The sequence below is a fragment of the Zootoca vivipara genome, chromosome 1 (assembly GCF_963506605.1).
Source record: "Zootoca vivipara chromosome 1, rZooViv1.1, whole genome shotgun sequence".
Lineage (NCBI taxonomy): Eukaryota > Metazoa > Chordata > Lepidosauria > Squamata > Lacertidae > Zootoca > Zootoca vivipara.
The window spans coordinates 80,600,291-80,619,780 of record NC_083276.1 but is presented as its reverse complement, the minus strand read 5'-3'; the positions used below and the strand labels follow the sequence as shown (position 1 = coordinate 80,619,780).

At 47.4% G+C, this 19,490-nt stretch overlaps 1 protein-coding gene across 1 annotated transcript; it reads left to right on the top strand.

Annotated features, from left to right (window-relative positions):
- The first annotated feature begins 792 nt into the window (after positions 1-792).
- On the top strand, positions 793-19,224 carry ZP1 (zona pellucida glycoprotein 1). Its single transcript, XM_060281577.1, has 13 exons — positions 793-4,086; positions 5,819-5,937; positions 7,082-9,706; positions 9,768-9,946; positions 11,032-11,195; positions 13,497-13,681; positions 13,770-13,867; positions 15,202-15,329; positions 15,418-15,607; positions 16,245-16,395; positions 17,019-17,103; positions 17,805-17,927; positions 19,100-19,224. Exons 1-13 carry the CDS (start codon positions 3,846-3,848, stop codon positions 19,219-19,221), a joined length of 4,410 nt encoding a protein of 1,469 aa, XP_060137560.1. The 5' UTR covers positions 793-3,845; the 3' UTR covers positions 19,222-19,224.
- Positions 19,225-19,490: the final 266 nt, after the last annotated feature.

Genomic DNA, 19,490 nt, shown 5'->3' with positions numbered 1-19,490 from the left:
ATTAAGCACTACTTGTTTCAGTCAACCCACCCAAAAGCAATTTCCAGCTCAGCCTTGCTCAGTAGAACCATTTCTAACCATTTTTAGGAGCTTAACAATACCAGAAAAGCCTGATAATTGTCAGAAGCCAGAACAAATCTGTGGCTACCTGTTGCATGCAAGGAGGAGGGACCAACCGCCAAGGCAGTAGCGAAAAAGACTTGCAAAGAGTAACTACTTTCCGCATGTGCTGGCATTGTACAATGAACTGCTGCCATCTATGTGCAAATATCTGCTGCAGGCTACTAAGAATAGACTAACTAAGGCGTGATGTAATTATCGAGCCTTAAAGTGAACTATAGTAGATAAAGGAAGAACAAGGATAAACAAACCCCATGAAACCATCCTCCTCTAGTGGGTGGCAAAGAGCAACATCCCATTTTTTAACATTCCACCTTTGGTGACCCTATTCATAACAACATGCAGCCTCTCTAAGTCCAAAGTTGGAAGCATATACATTTTGTGTGCACTGTCAATTGCGTTGACTGTACATGTGCCAATTTGCCATGTGCATCTACAAAATATTCCCAATGAGGGTGATTAGCATGCCAGTGATGAACAAGCTTGCAAGGGAATTTGGTTCTGATGGAACAGTGATGAATTATGCTTGAGTCTTTATAAGATGCAGGGTTCTTTCTCCGAAGGCATACCATTTTCAGATTTAATTCAGTTTGCAGAGATTGCACAGTTTTTTCAAAGACGTACAAACAAATGGCTTCCCCCAGGGATAACTAGAATATTAGGCAAGCATTAGCAATGGGAAAAAGCAAAGATGGAATGCAGAGCAGTGCTGCTGAAGTGTCAGTGAATTATGGGATATAGGAAAGATGATACTGTATGGTGGATAAAGAGAACAAATCAAAGAGTGAGAATATGCAAGATTAAGCCCCACACTAAAAGCACCCATAATGATTACGTCTTCTGTTTAAAATGCAAGCAAGTCATTGGCAATAGGTTTTCTCCCCAGCCCCCAACTTAGATTTTCTGCAGATTAAATGGGGCAGCAGGGCTGTCATTTTGGTACCATTATATGGATGCTGTTTTGCATTTATACAGTTTTCATTTATTGTTTCAAAGAAAGCTACTAAGAGCTGTGATTCCTGCATTGCAGGGGGTTGGACTAAATGACCCTCAGGGTCCCTTCCAAATCTTCAGTTTTTTTATTCTATGATGCCCAGGTTGCAGTCCTAATCCTGTTTACCATAGCCTCAGTCCCATTGAATTTAGTGGGACTTGCATGCTAAGTAAACATGCATAGGATTGTACTATTAATAGTTGTTGCCTAGCAACTACTGCTTTACAGTAATTTGTACTTTAAAGAATTTTCATCCCCAGTCATATCAGAAATATTGGGCATTTAAGTGAATGTTAGCATTTCCCTTTTTTGTCCACTAGATGCCCCCAGGGAGCTGATTTTTGCAGCAGCAATGCTGTTTGCTAGCTTTTCTTATGATCAAAAGGACAACATGTCTTGGTGCTGATGGATTTGAAACATTCAAATAAAAGGTAAAAAAAGGGTAAAGGACCCCTGGACGGTTAAGTCCAGTCAAAGGCGACCATGGGATGCAACACTCATCTCACTTTCAGGCCGAGGGAGCCGGCGTTTGTCTACAGACAGCTGCTTGGGTCATGTGGCCAGATGATTAAACTGCTTCTGGTGCAACAGAGCGCACGAAAACACAGTTTACCTTCCTGCCACAGCAGTATCTATTTATCTGCTTGCACTGGTATGCTTTCGAATTGCTAGGTTGGGAGGAGCTGGGACAGAGCAACGGGAGCTCACCCTGTTGTGGGAATTCGAACCACCAACCTTCCGATTCACAAGCCCAAGAGGCTCGGTGGTTTAGACCACAGTGCCACCTGCTTCCTTCCAAATTTGTTTTTCAAATAAAAGACAATCTTTATGACAGTTTTGTTTTGTGAAACTGTGGTCTTTATCCTAAGAAATAATCACTAAAATAATGATTGCATCCAGTGCTATTTTTCTAGATAAAGAGGTGCTGGAACTCACCATGAACACCTCCCTTGTTCTCTTAGAATGGCAATGGGGCATGTCTGAGAGGTGCTGGAACTGAGTTCTGGTGAGTTCCAGCTGGAAAAGAAAAGGCCCTGATTGCATTCTATATCACAGCTAGAGCGCAGCCTGATGTACATGCACACAGAAAGCACTATAATCTCCCCCACAAAGTGTCAATTGTAGATTCTCATGTAGCTTACAGAGGAAGAGTAATAATGGGTGAGGGAGCCCTAAAAGCTGCAGTTGGGAAGTACCCCTTGACTCTGGACAATGCGAGCTTCCATAAATGTTCCACCAAACTGCCCTGAATTCCCTGTGAATGGGGTTAAGCACACACTTTCATGCGCTGACCCTTTAATTGACTTTGGGAAGTGTCTTTGTGCAAAACTAGCATAACCCTAGAGGACCAGAACAGTATATTTCCCACCCAGATCCTTTGATAGCTTTGTAGAAATATGGAGTGGTTGCTCTTTTTAATGTGAAATTGTGTGACGAGCGATTGCAGATCATCGCAGAATGTCCGCTGCTACTCATGTTACTGAAATGAAAAGGGAGCCATAGGGAGAAAGAAGATGAACTGAAAATGTGCCTCCTAATAAGATGATACATATCAGAAAGGATTTTTATTTCTGCAGCACCTTCTTCCAAGAGAATTTCTAACTGTTACTACTCACCTCAAAGTCTCACAGCCTGACCCCAGTATGTTTTATCTTGGGGTTGTTAGTCGATATGCAACCTTTTCCCAAGCACAGTGATCAACACAAACACATTTTAATGGTGATCAGTATTCTGCCCAAGTATGCACTGGCATCGCCTTTAAAGGCCAAGATGGGTAGAGAGGTTTTTAAGCAGAGGTTGGATGTCCATCTGTCATGGATGCTTTAGCCGAGATTCCTGCATTGCAGGGGGTTGAACTAGATGACTCTCAGGGTCCCTTCCAACTCTACAATTCTATGAAAATGTGAATAATTAAAAGAGTTTGCAAACGAAGTGGCAAAGTTCTTCAAAATGTCTCCTAGCATCACCTAATAGCAGGGTATTGTTAGGGAGCAGTTCAGGGTGCTTCACATTTCATGCCCACACACCTGCTTCCCCATTCCCATATCCTTTAAAGACACAAGAGTCCTGCCAGGAAGGGCAAGGATGAAATCTCAACGAGAAGAGTTGAAGCATAAGGAAAGAGGTGAAGGAAGAACAAGGGGGGAGAGATAAAAACAGAAGGGCAATCAGGTGGGTGGAAAATTAGGAGAGAAAGGGCAGCTAATGACCTGGGAACCCTTGATATAGGACCCATTAAATTCAGTGAGATCGATTGAGTCCCAAGTACATAAGTGTTCATAGGGCTTGGACCCTCCTTGTCTCCTTTTCTTTGCATGTCGTGTTTTGTTTTGTTTTTGGGTGTTGTTGTTTTTTTTGGAGGGGGTGGGGCTTGGAAGCCGGCGTATAGGGACTGTCTTGTTTTGATTGTATGAAGGCTGGTCTGGGAGCTTTTTTGGATGAAGAGTGGTGTACAAATATGACCCCCCCCCCAAAAAAAGTGGAAGAACAAGGTCTTCCTCGATTTATGCTGCCTCGTGTCCATTCATAGTGGAAGAGAGATTAGTACTGTATTGGGAGAGCAGAGACGTTTTCTCTTTTGGCCGGGTTTTGCACTTTTGACCCGGTCCCCTATCAATTCCCTGCGGATGGATCCCCAGGTGCAGGCTCTGCTCGTTGATGAGTTCTTGCTTCAGGAGGCCCACCTCCACTGACCCTATATAATGCCAGCGTCCTTACCAGCTTTCCTCCTATGGGGAGGGGCTGCCAGGGCTCTGCTTCTGTTTTTGCTTTGGCTGCTGCAGCCATGGTCTGGGGCTACAGAGATTTGGGGGGGTTAGCCATCTTGGTGATTCTGGGGCTGTGCCAAGGGCAAGGTGACTTTTGGAGGGTGGGCTCCTTACCCTCACCATATCATTACAACTGTGGGGAGTACAGCATGCAGCTGCTTGTGTTTCCTAGCCCAGGCCGAGATGTCCGCTTTAAAGTTGTGGGTAAGGAAGGCTCACTTTCCTCTTGAAGAAATAATAAGACTTTATCTGGGCTCCTCAGTGGTGTCCCACGGTGCCCCACGATGCCTCCCTTGGTGTCTGCCAAGTCTCCTGCCCCTCTCAATTTATTTTTATTGTGTTTTAAGTGTGAGGGTTTGGAAGGGTTATTTGGTGGAATGGTTGCCTGCATTTTTGTCTGATTTGTTTTGAGATGTGTGTAGGTGTCTTCCACTTTGGGGAGAGTTTTTCCAGCGCTGTCAGTCTTTCCTCTGTGAAATGGGCATTTTTTTGTGGTGCCCACAAAAGTTCCTTGGCTTCTCAAATGTGTCCCTGGGTCTTAAAAGGTTGGAGTGGTAGGACCCCTGCTTTATGCTAACCTATGGCAGAATGGTTCTTTGGAAGGTGGATGCCAAACAGCAGGTCTTGCTTCTGTATGTTATTTGTTAGTACTGACCAGGGAGAGGTCACAGGGAAGCAGAGGTATGTAGTTGCCCTCTTATTCTGGTTGTCTAAAAAATAACCAAGGAAAGGGGTTTCTGGCAAGCTATAGAAGCTGCAGGCTTTTAGCTCCCATTAAATCCCACAGTACTGTACTATTTTTCTAAAATGCTGCAGCAGCTGCCTTGCTCAGCTGTATTGAAAGCTGTGTTGCTTCAGTGGAGCACTTCAGAATACCCCACACTCCTTGTAATGGGAGTGATGCTCCTTGCCAGCCGCCCCCCTTGTGGTAGGCTGTGACAGCTTTGTGGCAACAGCAGCTTTTCTCTTGCGTGGTTTTGGATATCTATATCTAGAATGAGAAGATTTAGTTGAAGAAAATGCTCAAAGCTGTGAAACTGGAGAGGCCACGGGGAGAGTTGCAGTTTCTGTACGTGTGGCTAGAGCTAAGGCTTGGTGGGTGTGGTGGCAAGAATAGAAACTCAAAAAACAGCAAACATTCTCCCCAAATTAGGCTTTATTAAAAAGCTTGATTTAAGACAATTGTTCTACTTGTTAAAAAAATTTTTAGGAGACAACAGTATAATTTAGGCTCTACTTGCACTTCTCATTTAAAGCAGCAACATGCCACTTTAAACAGCCATGGCTTCCCCCAAAGAATCCTGGGATCTGAAGGTTAAGGGCATGTAGAGGTAAGATACCCCCTAGTGCCCTCCCCCCAGAGTTAAAAATTTCCAGAGTTCTCTGTGAAGAGGGATTGATCAACTACTCTGTGAACTGTAGCTCTGGAAGGGCCTCCAAGCAACTCTCAGCACACTTATTTGCAGTTCCTAGTATTCTTTGGAGGATGGGAAGCCATGACTATTTAAAGTGGTATGATACTGCTTTAAATGTATGGTGTGAATGTGGCCTTAGTCTGGCATCTGATTAAACCTACAATTGTTGGCACATATGGATTCCAGCAGAGCCCCCTCTCCAGTTAACAGGCATATTAACTGACTGTTGTCACATGTTTTTCCTTGGTCCTATGGAGAATACTCACTGAAATAATTCCAGCAATAATGATCATGTTGGTCTAGCACCTGTTGTTGGAGGCATAACTCTTGAATTGGCCTTATTATTGGATTTCAAAGCAAGTGAAAAGTTTTCTCTATGTAGTTCAGGCACTAACTGATAATAAGGGACACACATTTGAAGAACTTTAGGAGTCTCAACCAATGTTTGCTTTCTCCTGCAAATAAGTTTTCTTGAGCTGTTGCATCTCTTGGTAGCTAATGCATTAACCTCACATCAACAGATGAGTTTGGGACAGCCTTTGAAGTTTCGAATTGCTCAATCTGCCGCCACTGGATCACATCTAATGATGGGGCTATTGCTTTCTCTGCTGGCTATGATGGCTGTCACATACTAAAGAAGGTGAGGCTCTTCTGGATTTTGTGTTGCAGGCTTCCTTAGAAACCCCATACTGCATGGCCAACATTGTCATTCTGAATAACATAATATAATTTTATATAGACATCTGGATTGTGCCCTTAAGACCTGAAGGGAATTGTATAAGCAGCCCTTCTGAGAGCGTGTTTAGGGTTTTAGGACTCTGGAAAAGAGCAATGTAAGCTTTTGCTTGCAGATGTTCGGCTTGGGCAGATGGACTCCAAAGGCAGAGAAGTAGCCCTGTTCTGTATGAGTCCCCTTCACATGTGAAAGGGGCTGCTGGGGATCTTCCCAGCTCCATCTGTTCTTCCAGCAGTCCTGTGAGGTACTTTAGGTTGAGAGGGAGTGATTGGTCAGCCCATGAACTTCTTGACTGAGCAAGAATTTGAGTCTCCCACTCTTCTAAGCACATAATTTCAGGAAACCTTGCTATAAGGCAGGTATTAGGCCTAACTTGGAGGTAGGGAACCTGTTACCCAACTGCCAATTTCCATCAGACATGCTGGCTGGGTTTAGTTTTTACATTTATAGCTACCTTCGGAATCTAGCAACATTTGGGAGGCACAGGTTCATAGCTGGCTATGCAGAAAGTCCAAGTATAAGAAAGGGTAGAATTGTTCTCCAAAGTATAGCAACATGTGCAGTAGAGAACTGAACAGCCTAAAAACAAGATGTAGAACTCCGTGAATCCCAAGGGGAACAAGGTCCACAAGGGGGAGGAGAGCAGGGAAAGTCCTGTTGAGTAATTGGACCTCATGCCATGCACACAGGTTAGTTGAATTCTGCCCAAGATCTTGGCCAACTAATGGCAGCAGAAATCCTCTGTCAAGAAAATTAGTTCTGTTGTGTAGACATTTAAGATGAGCTTTTAGATGTTTTAGGAGGATGCTTCTCACCTGGCACCCAGCAATCCAGTCCACTGGCTTAGTCAGTATTCTGCCAAATAAATTTAAGTTTACAATCAAAACAAGATTCATAGGTCATAGCAAGACTATGATAATGCCTTGTAACAGGCACGTTGGTATTTGACTCTAAAACCTCAGTACAGTATTCTCTATCTGTCCTGACTCATCAATGTGACAGAAACTTGCAACTACTCTATAACATTCTGGTTCAATGTATCCTGCAGGATAACAGCAATAACTTGAAAGTCCGGGTAGAAGAACTAACAAGCAACGGAAGAGTTGTTGCCTCCCATGATATCAGCATAATATGCCCCAAGCCACAAGAATATGTCCCAGCACCAGAGGACAACATGCGTCATGTGCCTCAGCCTCAGCCTGACGTGGTGCGCCCTCTGCCTCATCCCCAGCCTGGCCTAGAGTTCCCGCTGCCTCAGCCTTGGCCCAGTCAGGTGCACCCACGACCTCAGCCCCAGCCTGGCCTAGAGCGTCCAGTGCCTGGCCTAATACGCCCAGAGCCCCAACCTGGCATAGTGCGCCCACAGCCTCAGCCTGGCCTAGAGCGTCCAGTGCCTGGCCTAATACGCCCAGAGCCCCAGCCTGGAATAGTGCGCCCCCAGCCCCAACCCCAGCCTGGCCTAGAGCGTCCAGTGCCTGGCCTAATACGCCCAGAGCCCCAACCTGGCATAGTGCGCCCACAGCCCCAGCCCCAGCCTTGGCCTGGTTTAGAGCGTCCAGTGCCTGGCCTAATACGCCCAGAGCCCCAGCCTGGCCTAGAGCGTCCAGTGCCTGGCCTAATACGCCCAGAGCCCCAGCCTGGCCTAGAGCGTCCAGTGCCTGGCCTAATACGCCCAGAGCCCCAACCTGGCATAGTGCGCCCACAGCCCCAGCCCCAGCCTTGGCCTGGTTTAGAGCATCCAGTGCCTGGCCTAATACGCCCAGAGCCCCAGCCTGGCCTAGAGCGTCCAGTGCCTGGCCTAATACGCCCAGAGCCCCAGCCTGGCATAGTGCGCCCACAGCCCCAGCCCCAGCCTGGCCTAGAGCGTCCAGTGCCTGGCCTAATACGCCCAGAGTCCCAACCTGGCATAGTGCGCCCACAGCCTCAGCCTGGCTTAGAGCGTCCAGTTCCTGGCCTAATACGCCCAGAGCCCCAGCCTGGTTTGGTGCGCCCACAGCCTCAGCCCCAGCCTGGCTTAGAGCGTCCAGTTCCTGGCCTAATACGCCCAGAGCCCCAGCCTGGCTTAGTGCGCCCACAGCCTCAGCCCCAGCCTGGCCTAGAGCATCCAGTGCCTGGCCTAATACGCCCAGAGTCCCAACCTGGCATAGTGCGCCCACAGCCACAGCCTGGCTTAGAGCGTCCAGTTCCTGGCCTAATACGCCCAGAGCCCCAGCCTGGTTTGGTGCGCCCACAGCCTCAGCCCCAGCCTGGCTTAGAGCGTCCAGTTCCTGGCCTAATACGCCCAGAGCCCCAGCCTGGCTTAGTGCGCCCACAGCCTCAGCCCCAGCCTGGCCTAGAGCATCCAGTGCCTGGCCTAATACGCCCAGAGCCCCAACCTGGCATAGTGCGCCCACAGCCTCAGCCTGGCTTAGAGCGTCCAGTTCCTGGCCTAATACGCCCAGAGCCCCAGCCTGGAATAGTGCGCCCACAGCCCCAGCCCCAGCCTGGCTTAGAGCGTCCAGTTCCTGGCCTAATACGCCCAGAGCCCCAGCCTGGCTTGGTGCGCCCACAGCCTCAGCCCCAGCCTGGCTTAGAGCGTCCTGTTCCTGGCCTAATACGCCCTGAGCCCCAGCCTGGCATAGTGCGCCCACAGCCTCAGCCTGGCTTAGAGCGTCCAGTTCCTGGCCTAATACGCCCTGAGCCCCAGCCTGGCATAGTGCGCCCACAGCCTCAGCCTGGCTTAGAGCGTCCAGTTCCTGGCCTAATACGCCCTGAGCCCCAGCCTGGCATAGTGCGCCCACAGCCTCAGCCTGGCTTAGAGCGTCCAGTGCCTGGCCTAATACGCCCTGAGCCCCAGCCTGGCATAGTGCGCCCACAGCCTCAGCCTGGCTTAGAGCGTCCAGTGCCTGGCCTAATACGCCCAGAGCCCCAACCTGGCATAGTGCGCCCTCAGCCCCAGCCTGGCTTAGAGCGTCCAGTTCCTGGCCTAATACGCCCAGAGCCCCAGCCTGGCTTGGTGCGCCCACAGCCTCAGCCCCAGCCTGGCTTAGAGCGTCCAGTTCCTGGCCTAATACGCCCAGAGCCCCAGCCTGGCTTGGTGCGCCCACAGCCTCAGCCCCAGCCTGGCTTAGAGCGTCCAGTTCCTGGCCTAATACGCCCAGAGCCCCAGCCTGGCTTGGTGCGCCCACAGCCTCAGCCCCAGCCTGGCTTAGAGCGTCCAGTGCCTGGCCTAATACGCCCAGAGCCCCAGCCTGGCATAGTGCGCCCTCAGACCCAGCCTTGGCCTGGCCTAGAGCGTCCACAGTCTAAGCCCCAGCCTGGCCTAGAGCGTCCAGTGCCTGGCCTAATACACCCAGAGCCCCAGCCTGGCCTAGTGCGCCCGTGGCCTCGGCCGCAGCCCGGCCTAGTGCACCCACACCCTCAGCCTGGCCAAGCGCACCCATGGCCTCAGCCTCCTCCTCAGCCTGGCATAGTGCGCCCTCAGCCCCAGCCTTGGCCTGGCCTAGAGCGTCCAGTGCCTGGCCTAATACGCCCAGCGCCCCAGCCTGGGATAGTGCGCCCACAGCCTCAGCCTGGCCTAGAGCGTCCAGTGCCTGGCCTAATACGCCCAGAGCCCCAGCCTGGCATAGTTCACCCACAGCCTCAGCCCGGCCAAATACACCCGTTGCCTCAGCCACAGCCGCTGCCCAGCCAAGTGCGCCCAATGCCTCAGCCGCAGCCAGGTGAAGTACAGCCTCGGCCACAACCCGGCCTAGTGCGCCCACGGCCTCAGCCACAGCCTGGCGAAGTATGGCCACAGCCGCACCCCGGCCAAGTGCGCCCAATGCCTCAGCCGCAGCCTCAGCCCGGCCAAGTACGCCCACTGCCTCAGCCTGGCCAAGTGCACTCATGGCTTCAGCCTGGTGAAGTACGACCGCAGCCGCAGCCTGGCCTAGTGCAACCCGGCCAAGTGCGTCCACTGCCTCGGCCCAGCCTTGTGCAGCCAGTGCCTTCTCTCCATCCTGGCCTCATGCACCCTTCTGGCCTCTATAGTATAGGTATGTGATCATTTTGCTATGTTAACATTAAGCACAACTCTGTGTTCTGTGCTGTTAAGTAAAATAGAAGCATTCTGAACCAAGTAAATAATACTGATGGGTATTATGTGAATACAGTAGTAGTTGTTCTGCATAAGGTTCAGACTATTGATCACCGACTTTGTTTTAGTGTTGCATACTAATTCCACATATGGAGTGTCAGGGAAACTCTATTGTATTTATACCACATGGCAAGGATGAAGCAATGGATTCAAGTATATGAAGAATGTGATCTATTTCTGCCTCTGAATATCTGATATAATAATAATAATAATAATAATAATAATAATAATAATAATAATAAATAAATAAATAAATAAATAAATAAATAAATAAAAATAATTTATTATTTATACCCCGCCCATCTGGCTGGGTTTCCCCAGCCACTCTGGGCAGCTTCTAACAGAAAAATGAAATAAAATAATCTATTAAACATTTAAAGCCTCCCTAAAGAGGGCTGCCTTCAGATGTCTTCTAAAAATCTGGTAGCTGTTTTTCTCTTTGACATCTGATGGGAGGACGTTCCACAGGGCGGGCACCACCACCGAGAAGGCCCTCTGCCTGGTTCCCTGCAACTTGGCTTCTCGCAACGAGGGAACCGCCAGAAGGCCCTCGGTACTGGACCTCAGTGTCCGGGCAGAACGATGGGGGTGGAGATGCTCCTTCAGGTATACTGGACTGAGGCCATTTAGGGCTTTAAAGGTCAGCACCAACACTTTGAACTGTGCTCGGAAACGTAGTTCCTTTAAATAGAACATTCTACTTCCATTAATGATTCATTGGGCACAAAAAAATTTGTTCTTGGCTTCCCACTTGTTCGTTGTGGGGACTGACCCACTACTCATTCACACCAAGCTATTGCTTATTTTAAAATCTGGCTTAACGTGGCATGCAATAGAGTCCTAATAGGGCATACTTTACCATGCTCCAGATAATGCCATAGCTCTTTTCTTGCCCTCCTAGGTTCTCGTCTAACCCAGGAGCAGTGCCAGGTTTCATCTGGAAAGATTCCCTGTGGAGGCTCACTAGGACAAGCTGAATGTTACCAGACTGGATGCTGTTATGATGAGAGGGATCAAACTACTCCATGTTACTATGGCAACACAGGTAAAGGGCAAAATACTTTCAGTGTCTTTGTTTTCTGTCTGGGGTGCTGGTGGTAAATTGGGCTGGCAACCATGGTAATTCATTGCTTGTACTAAGGAAATAATAGCCTGGTTTGCACATAATGCTAAACCAAATGATGGATGTACAAGCAGTTGTTCACAGAGGGGGGGGGGGAATGCAGCCAATTCACTCCTTCCCCAGTTGTTCTGCTGCTACTGAATAATGGCTTTTGGCTTAGCATTGCATCTGAACCAGAGCTCATGGTTTGCCCCAACCCACAGGCAGCAAGCCAGGGACAAACCTTGTCTACAGCTTGTGTCTTCTCTAGATCAAGGGAAACCATGAGCCTGCATTTAGATGTCATGCTAAGCGAAATCATGGCCTAGCTCCAGGTAGCACAGCAGGTTGTCTGGGGGAGGAGCAAAGCACCCTAGCTACTCCCCCCAGTAACATGGTTTTAAAAACTCCTACAGATGAACTCCCAGCCATGCTGAGTTCAATACACCTGACACTAAAAACCACACTGGGATTCTGTCCTGTGCTGGCTACTGCTGAGAATCCAGAGGCTAGCAGGATGAATATGTATCCAGCACAGTTCAAAGCAGCACAAACCAGGATAGCCTACTATATAGTACTGCTTAAAGGCCCCTCCAGGCTAGTGTTTTAATATGGGTGTATTTTGTATCATGTTCTTGACACAATAATAGTGCACTAGTGATGGTTTCATGTTGCTTTGTAGTGCTTCCCTGACGCTACCACATTATTGCTGTCTGGAGGGGCCTGTAAAGCAACAATAAAACTCATAACATTTATGGTATGAAGAGAGACCTGGGATTTCAACAGGAATTTACAGGACATGCAATGATTGCAAATGAAATAATATGACATTCCCCCCCCCCCCACATTTTTGTTAGGCACAAATAGTATTGAAAGCTGGGCTGCATGTGACTGCTCCAGTAGCATCATGAGTGTAAATAATCATGAAAGCACAATAAAAAACATCTGAATTGGTCCTTAAGTGGGGTAGAAACAGCTTCTATACCATGCTATCTGGGGTTACTTTACCTTCCCGTTCCAGGCTCTTCAGAGTTCTAAACTCTGCTTGAAGGGATTCATTTGTGCTGTGGGGTGGGGTTCCCTCAGTTTCTACTTCCTGCTGTCTTTGTATATCGTATTGTGTGTTTTATTGGTATGGCTGGTGGTATGGCTGATGCAAATAAAGATTCGTTCACTCATTCTCTGGAAGCTCTAGAAATCTCAGGTCCTGTTGGGCCTGCATGCAGATATTTAAAGAAATATTTTGTCTGTGACCTCTACCAAACCAACATTTAAGCATGTTTCACAGTGGCCAAAATGTGTGGGGTCTTTTAAAAAATTGAATAGCATGTGGGTTTTTTAACCCATTTTGCCAAAACTATATTTTCAAAAATTGTGTTATGTTATACCCCACCAAACAGAGAACCACCAACCCTCTGAGGAGCATCTCACCAGCGCCAAAAAACAGCCAGACAGGCAGAGGGAGAGTTTCCTCCAAATTCCAGATCCTATCCTTCCTCTTGCCTCCCAAACACAGAAAGCCATGGTCCGTCTCAGAAACACATAAAACAGTACCTTCCACACATAGCCATATGGAGACCATATGCTGAGGGAAGGGATTTGAAGAATATTTTTCTTGTTCTTTCCTCTTTCTTGTCTCCTGTACCTGCTGTTTTTTTTTTCTTGAAAGACCAATTTTATTTTTATTTTTCAGTGGGCGATGGTGCAATTGTAACACTGCTGTGTGTATAACTTTAACAAGCTGGTGTATATAGCGATGTCTGGAGGTATAGAATTCTGAAAACAAATTGTGTAGCATTGCATGTCCATCATTTGGAGAAACGTGATGTTGCAATTCACAGTGGACAGTTTAACATGTCTACAGTGCAACCTGTGAACCTGGGTTCATGCTGCAGGTTCACAGTATCTAGAGCTGTCACGGTTAGGACTCTCTCTGTCTCAGGAAACCAGTTCTTCCTCTACTGGCACTGTCAATTGTATATTGATTCATATGGAGGAACCAAGTCCTGTGAGCATTTCCTAATAGGACTTGTGTGACTTAGCAGCAAATAGAGAACTTATCTACTGACATTTTAGGGCAGCTGAAAAATGAAGTCCTCCCCTCAATCTGAATGGAGCCTGCCCCAGGTTTGTGCAAGGAGAAGACAGAAAGCTCGTGTTTCTTTTGAAACTTAAGAGTTTTAGGTTCTGCAAAAGATGGCAAATTCCAGCTTATGACTCTTGTGTTGTGTTTGTGCTTTGCAGTCACTGTCCAATGCCTTCGAGATGGCCACTTCATTCTGGTTGTCTCCAGGGATATGTTGGACTACCCCATCGTCCTTGACAGTGTCAAGCTGTCCTATGCCCAAGGAGGATGTGACCCTGTCAGGAAAACGGAGTCTTTCTTGATCTTCCACTTCCCTCTCACACACTGTGGCACTACGATTCAGGTGAGGATGCACCTTAGGCAAGTGTCCCTTCACCTGGACCTTGAAGCTTGATAAAAAGAATTATACATGTGCTGCTGTTCCTTCCTAGATGACTGGTGGCAGACTGATCTATGAAAACCAGTTGGTTTCAGGCGTTGATATCTTAAGAGGGCCAGATGGTTTTATTACCCGGGACAGCACCTTCATGTAAGTTGATCTCTCCCACGCATTACTGAGGTGGTGGTTGCTCTCTATACTATGTCTAAGAGGCATCATGCTGGTCCTAACCAGAGCAGGCCTACTGTTCCTAGCACCACTGGTTACCAGATTTTTTTTAAATGAATCCGAGGACACTTTTTCTTCTTCTTCTGAAGCTGAGTAGCAACAGGGAGCCAGTAGTGGGGATGGTGAAGCAAAAGACCCTGGGCCCAAGCACACATCCATATTGTATAAAGGTCCAAAGCCCTTCTTTTGCACCCTGTGAAACATAAATGTGCAGAGTTTTTTTTATAAAAAAACGGCAACAGCGCACCACCCACTTGTGACTCCCAAGCCTCCCTCGTTTCCTTCTCCCTTCCCCCTTTGTTCGGGGGAGGCTTGGGAGTCGTGGGCAGGCGGCCGGCCATTGCCCAGTTTTTAAAAACTCTGCGCATTTATGTTTCACAGGGTGTGAAAGAAGGGCTTTGCACCTTGCCTGGCAGCGAAACTGTGCGCCTTGTGCCGCTCCTGGGCAACGGCCACCCACTCGTAACTCCTGAGTCTCCTCCAATCTGTCAGAACAAAGGGGGAAGGGGGAAGATCTGTACCACCGGATGTCCCCGGTTCCCCTTCGGCAGTGACGACGGCAACGAGCAGCTCCTGAAACCAGCCGGAGACAACTGCGCTACCAGGCTGGCTCCGGGCTGCTGAGACTGCCGCTGCCACGTTTCCTGGGGACGTCTGGTAACCATAGCAGTCTTCTGAAGTACAGTGGTATCTGTTGAAGTCGAACAGAATGTATTCTGGAAGTCCATTCGACTTCCAAAACATTCTGAAACCAAGGCGTGGCCTCCAATTGGCTGCAGGAAGCTCCTGCGTCGGACATGTGGGTTCCAAAGAACGTTTGCAAACTGGAACACTCACTTCTGGGTTTGCGGTGTTCGGGAGCCAAAACTTTAGACTTGCAAGGTGTTCAGGATCCAAGGTACGACTGTAATTTAGATTTTCCAGTAGGGTAACAGCTGTTGGTTGCAAACTACTTTTCAGGTGCATAAGCACAATCATTCAGGTGCTCAAGTGAGGAATCTTGCTTCAAAAATGAGACATGTGGAGGAAAAGTGTGGTTTCAATCAACAGTGCTTTTGGAAGACAGTAATTTAAATCACATCCAGTATTGTTTGAGAGGGGTATTAACAGGGATATACAGGTATCCATCAAAAAAGATCTGCTGCCTAATGGGCCAGGAAAATGTAAGAATCTTTTTGAGAACTTCAGATATGTGACAAGGCTACTGAACATGGCAAGACTATGCATCATCCTGCTGTCCTGTCTTCCATATGCAGCCTCAATACTCGCTGCATCTACAATGCCACCGACTTCTTGCCAGTTCAGGTTGAAGTCTTCTTTCCTCCCACACCTGCTCCAGTTATCCAGATGGGGCCTCTCCGCTTTGAACTGCGTATTGCTACAGGTAGGTGTGCTTTCACCTTCTGGTTCCAAGGGTGCTCCCTCTGAAGTCCCATACAGGTGCTAACTTTCGCTTTGCCTCTTGTACCCAGACTACAGTTACAGCTCCTACTACTCGGATGCAGACTATCCTGTGGTGAAGATACTGAGGGACCCTGTGTATGTGGAGGTTCGCGTCCTGCAGAGAATGGACCCGTCCTTGGTTCTGGTTCTGCATGAATGCTGGGCTACTCCAACCCCTAACCCCCTTGAGCAACTGCAGTGGCCAATTCTGGTGGATGGGTGAGTTAAGTAGGAAGGAGGAATTCTGCTGGTTTCTCTCTATGGATTGCTATCCTCTAGAATCAAGGGAAGTAATAGTACCACTGTATTCTGCTCTGGTCAGACCTCACCTAGAGTACTGTGTCCAGTTCTGGGCACCACAGTTCAAGAAGGATACTGACAAGCTGGAACGTATACCAGAGGAGGGCAACCAAAATGGCCAAAGGTCTGGAAACGATGCCTTATGAGGAACAGCTTAGGGAGCTGGGTATGTTTAGCCTGGAGAAGAGAAGATTAAGGGGTGATATGATAGTCATGTTCAAATATATAAAATGATGTCATATAGAGGAGGGAGAAAGGTTGTTTTTTGCTGCTCCAGAGAAGCGGACATGGAGCAATGGATTCAAACTACAAGAAAGAAGGAAGAACTTCCTGACAGTAAGAGCTGTTCGACAGTGGAATTTGCTGCCAAGGACAAGGAGTGTGGTGGACTCTCCTTTGGAGGTCTTTAAGCAGAGGCTTGACAGCCATATGTCAGGAATACTTTGATGGTGTTTCCTGCTTGGCAGGGGGTTGGATTGGATGGCCCTTATGGTCTCTTCCAGCTCTATGATTCTATACTGTTCTCTGCTCAAATGGCAATGCCTCTTTTCCCCAGGTGCCCATTTGAAGGTGATAACTACAGAACCCAGATGATTCCTATGGGGCCTGCCACGTCTCAGCTGCACTTTCCAGACCATTACCAGCGTTTCACCATTGCTACATTTACATTTGTGGATTCTGCCACTTATATGGTGCTGGATGGATTGGTAAGAGACAGAATTCCTACTGCAGCTGAGCTCGAGTAAGGGCTCCGAAATTGTGCTCTGCGGACCTGCAGTGGTCCATGAGCTTCAGTCAGGTGCTGTGTGGCACAGGAGCAGAAGTAGGATGAATGCTGAATTCAGCTGTTTAAATTTATCTCAAAATGCAAGCTATCTTGCTCTGGGCAGATATCTGATCCCCCCGTAAGCTTCAGTCAAGAGTCCCCGAGTGGATCTGAGCCTAGGCAGCATGGCTTGCATTAGGTGCCAAATTTAAATGGTGCTGAATTTAATTCTACTTGAACGCAAGCCATGCTGTCAAAGGAACCATCAGGAGAACACTCTTAATGTTCATTTGCAACATGTTTTACATGTCCCTCACTTGTCAGGTGGGCATGGCAGTGGGGCAAAACTAGGCAGCTTGGCAAGCTTAAAGATTAGGTCCATGGGCCCAGAGGTTCCCCTCCCACTCTCATTAATGCACATTTAGAATTATGCCTTAACTGTAGGGAGATAATTTACTTTGTAAATGTTTACCTCAATGACCTTGAGGATTTTATTAAAATATCTTGGAAGACTTGGGTTGACTCCTCTGCTAGCAAGCTTATCTAATGCAATGTCTTTCCTAGGTGTACCTCTTCTGCAGTGTGTCTGTTTGCCACCCATCTCACCTGCAGTCCTGCAGGAAAGTGTGTCAAATGCCAGTGGCTGCAAGTAAGTCCAAATGGCTTTGCTGTCATACCGTAAAAGGCTTATTTGAATCCAAATAGGCTGCTACCAGTATTTCCAGCATGCACAAGTGGAACTCGCTGCCCATGACTAGTAAACAAAAATAGATCTTGGTATGGAACTTGGAACTGGGGGCATAAATGCAGAGCACTAAGAGCTTGATGGGCTGCAACTAGCGACAAAGTATGAATGAATAGGTACCTGATAAACACCCTCCCTGTTCAAGTAGCTCTTATGTGCTATTTTTAACAGCATATTGCCTCATCACAAACCTTGAAACTAGGCTGCTGGCACTTACCGCCAATTCTAACAGCCCATATACAAGGACACTCCAACAACCAGGTGCTCTGACTCCTAACCTCAAATGATCCTTCTCAGCAGAATCTTCCCACTTAGCAGTGCTGGCCTGCTGATATGTGATGCTGGTGCTCAGCAACCCGCCCCCCAAAAGCTTCAGTCCTGATGTGTAGGGGTCTGGCTATGGTTTTTTACTAGGGTCAAGCATTCAGAATGCAAATACTCTTTTTGTAAAGGGTTGTATCTGTCTTTAGCCCTCCTGCAGGCTTCTAGCTCTAACAATATGATCAATGCTGTGCTCCTTTTCCTTCTTACCTTCAAAATTGTATACGGCACAAGGTGGCCCAGTAGAGTTTATACCTGCTTTCTCTCTCCAACTCCCTTTTTAGGAAGTCGTCGGTTTTTGGAGACGGGCAATGGGACAGAATCCTTTGACCTAGTAAGCACTTATGGAGGTGTGATCTTTCAAGAAAGCAGCCAGACTCATGATAAACAAGTCAAATGGAAGAAAGGTAATTGGTGGTTGGCACTGCAGTAATTCATGGGACCATTGAGTGAGTTGAGATGATGAAAATGCTGTATATTTTTGAACAGGTATTAACATAGTTTCGCCATCAACACTAAATTTCAGTCATCTTATATATAGTCCTTTGTAAGAAACAAACTCAGTATGGATTTATGTCTGAAGCAGCCAACTACACTGGGGTGTGTGTGTCACAAGTCATAAACATGACTGCCAATGTCCTCCTAACAATCACAACTTTTTAGCTCATGAGTACTGCTCGCTGTGGCATTTATCTGCCCTCCCATCACTAGTGTCACCATGGCTTATCAGTGGGGCAGGGGGCAATGGCAAAGTGCACTCACACCATTTGCTGTCACCACGCTGCTTTCTCCTGACAAGCTGCAGCAACAGGAGCTCAGGTGAGCACCCTACCCTGACCACTGCAGCTCTTGAGACCATGCGCGTAATAAACTGTCTCACAGACCGTTTTATCCAGAGTATACTCTGCTAGCTTTGTCCCAATAGAACATACCCTGGGTCCTTGGCTAGGGAAGTCAATATGTTGTTTCAAGAGGGGCAAAGGAATGCCATGCCCCAAATGTGCCAGCTTTGATGTGTAACTATATCACCCTTACAAGTGCCACATAGTGTTCATTCTGCACTTGGCATGACACTTTTTCATGTAGCAGTACTTGCTGGGGCAGGACCTAGCTCAGTAGCAGAGCTTGTTTGCATACAGGAGGTTCTGGGTTCAAACCCTAGCATCTCCAGGTAGGGTTGGGAGAGCTTCCTTGCCTGAAACCCTGGGGAGCTGCAGCCAGTCAATGTAGACAATATGGAGCTGGATGGACCAATGGTCTGATTTTGTGTATGGCAGCTTCTTCTGTTATGTTCTGTTCTGTTCTCTAGTGCTCATTGCCTATTGATATTGGGCAGACCCTTCGTTGTACTGCTTATGTCTGCTAAAAATGTTTTTGTTTGAGCAAGCCTACTCAGAACTTGTAATATCATGTATGTTTTTCAAATCTACTGGTTTTATTATGTTTACTGTCTTTAGAGTTTTAATTGCTATTTTTAAGTTATCTATACCACTTTATGGAAACCACTTAAGATTTCTTTTTTTATTAAGTTGTACATAAATCTTGCAAAATAAGTGCAAGCCTCTTTTCTTTTCCACAGACATGAGCTCCAGTGGAGATCTGGCCCTGATATGCTTGGTGGCACTGCCGTTAGTGGGTATAATCTTGTTTGTTGTTGTGATCGTACTCTGGAAAAAGAGAAGCAGAGTGACAAAACTCTAGTACTGATGGGAAAATGCATAAATTAAAAAGTTGTAAACTTTCATTGTTTCCAGTAATTCTTCTGACATACCAGTTGCTTAAATGACCAGGTATGCTGTCTCTTTGCTAACAGGTTAAAGGCATCTCCACTTTCCTCCCCATCACCTACATAATTTTAGTGGAACCATCCCTGGTGAAACAATCAGTGCTTCATATGACCCTTTCTTGCGCTTATAAGCCTGGAAATGCAATGTTTTGAGTTCTTAATGTTGCCTATCATAGTGGATACT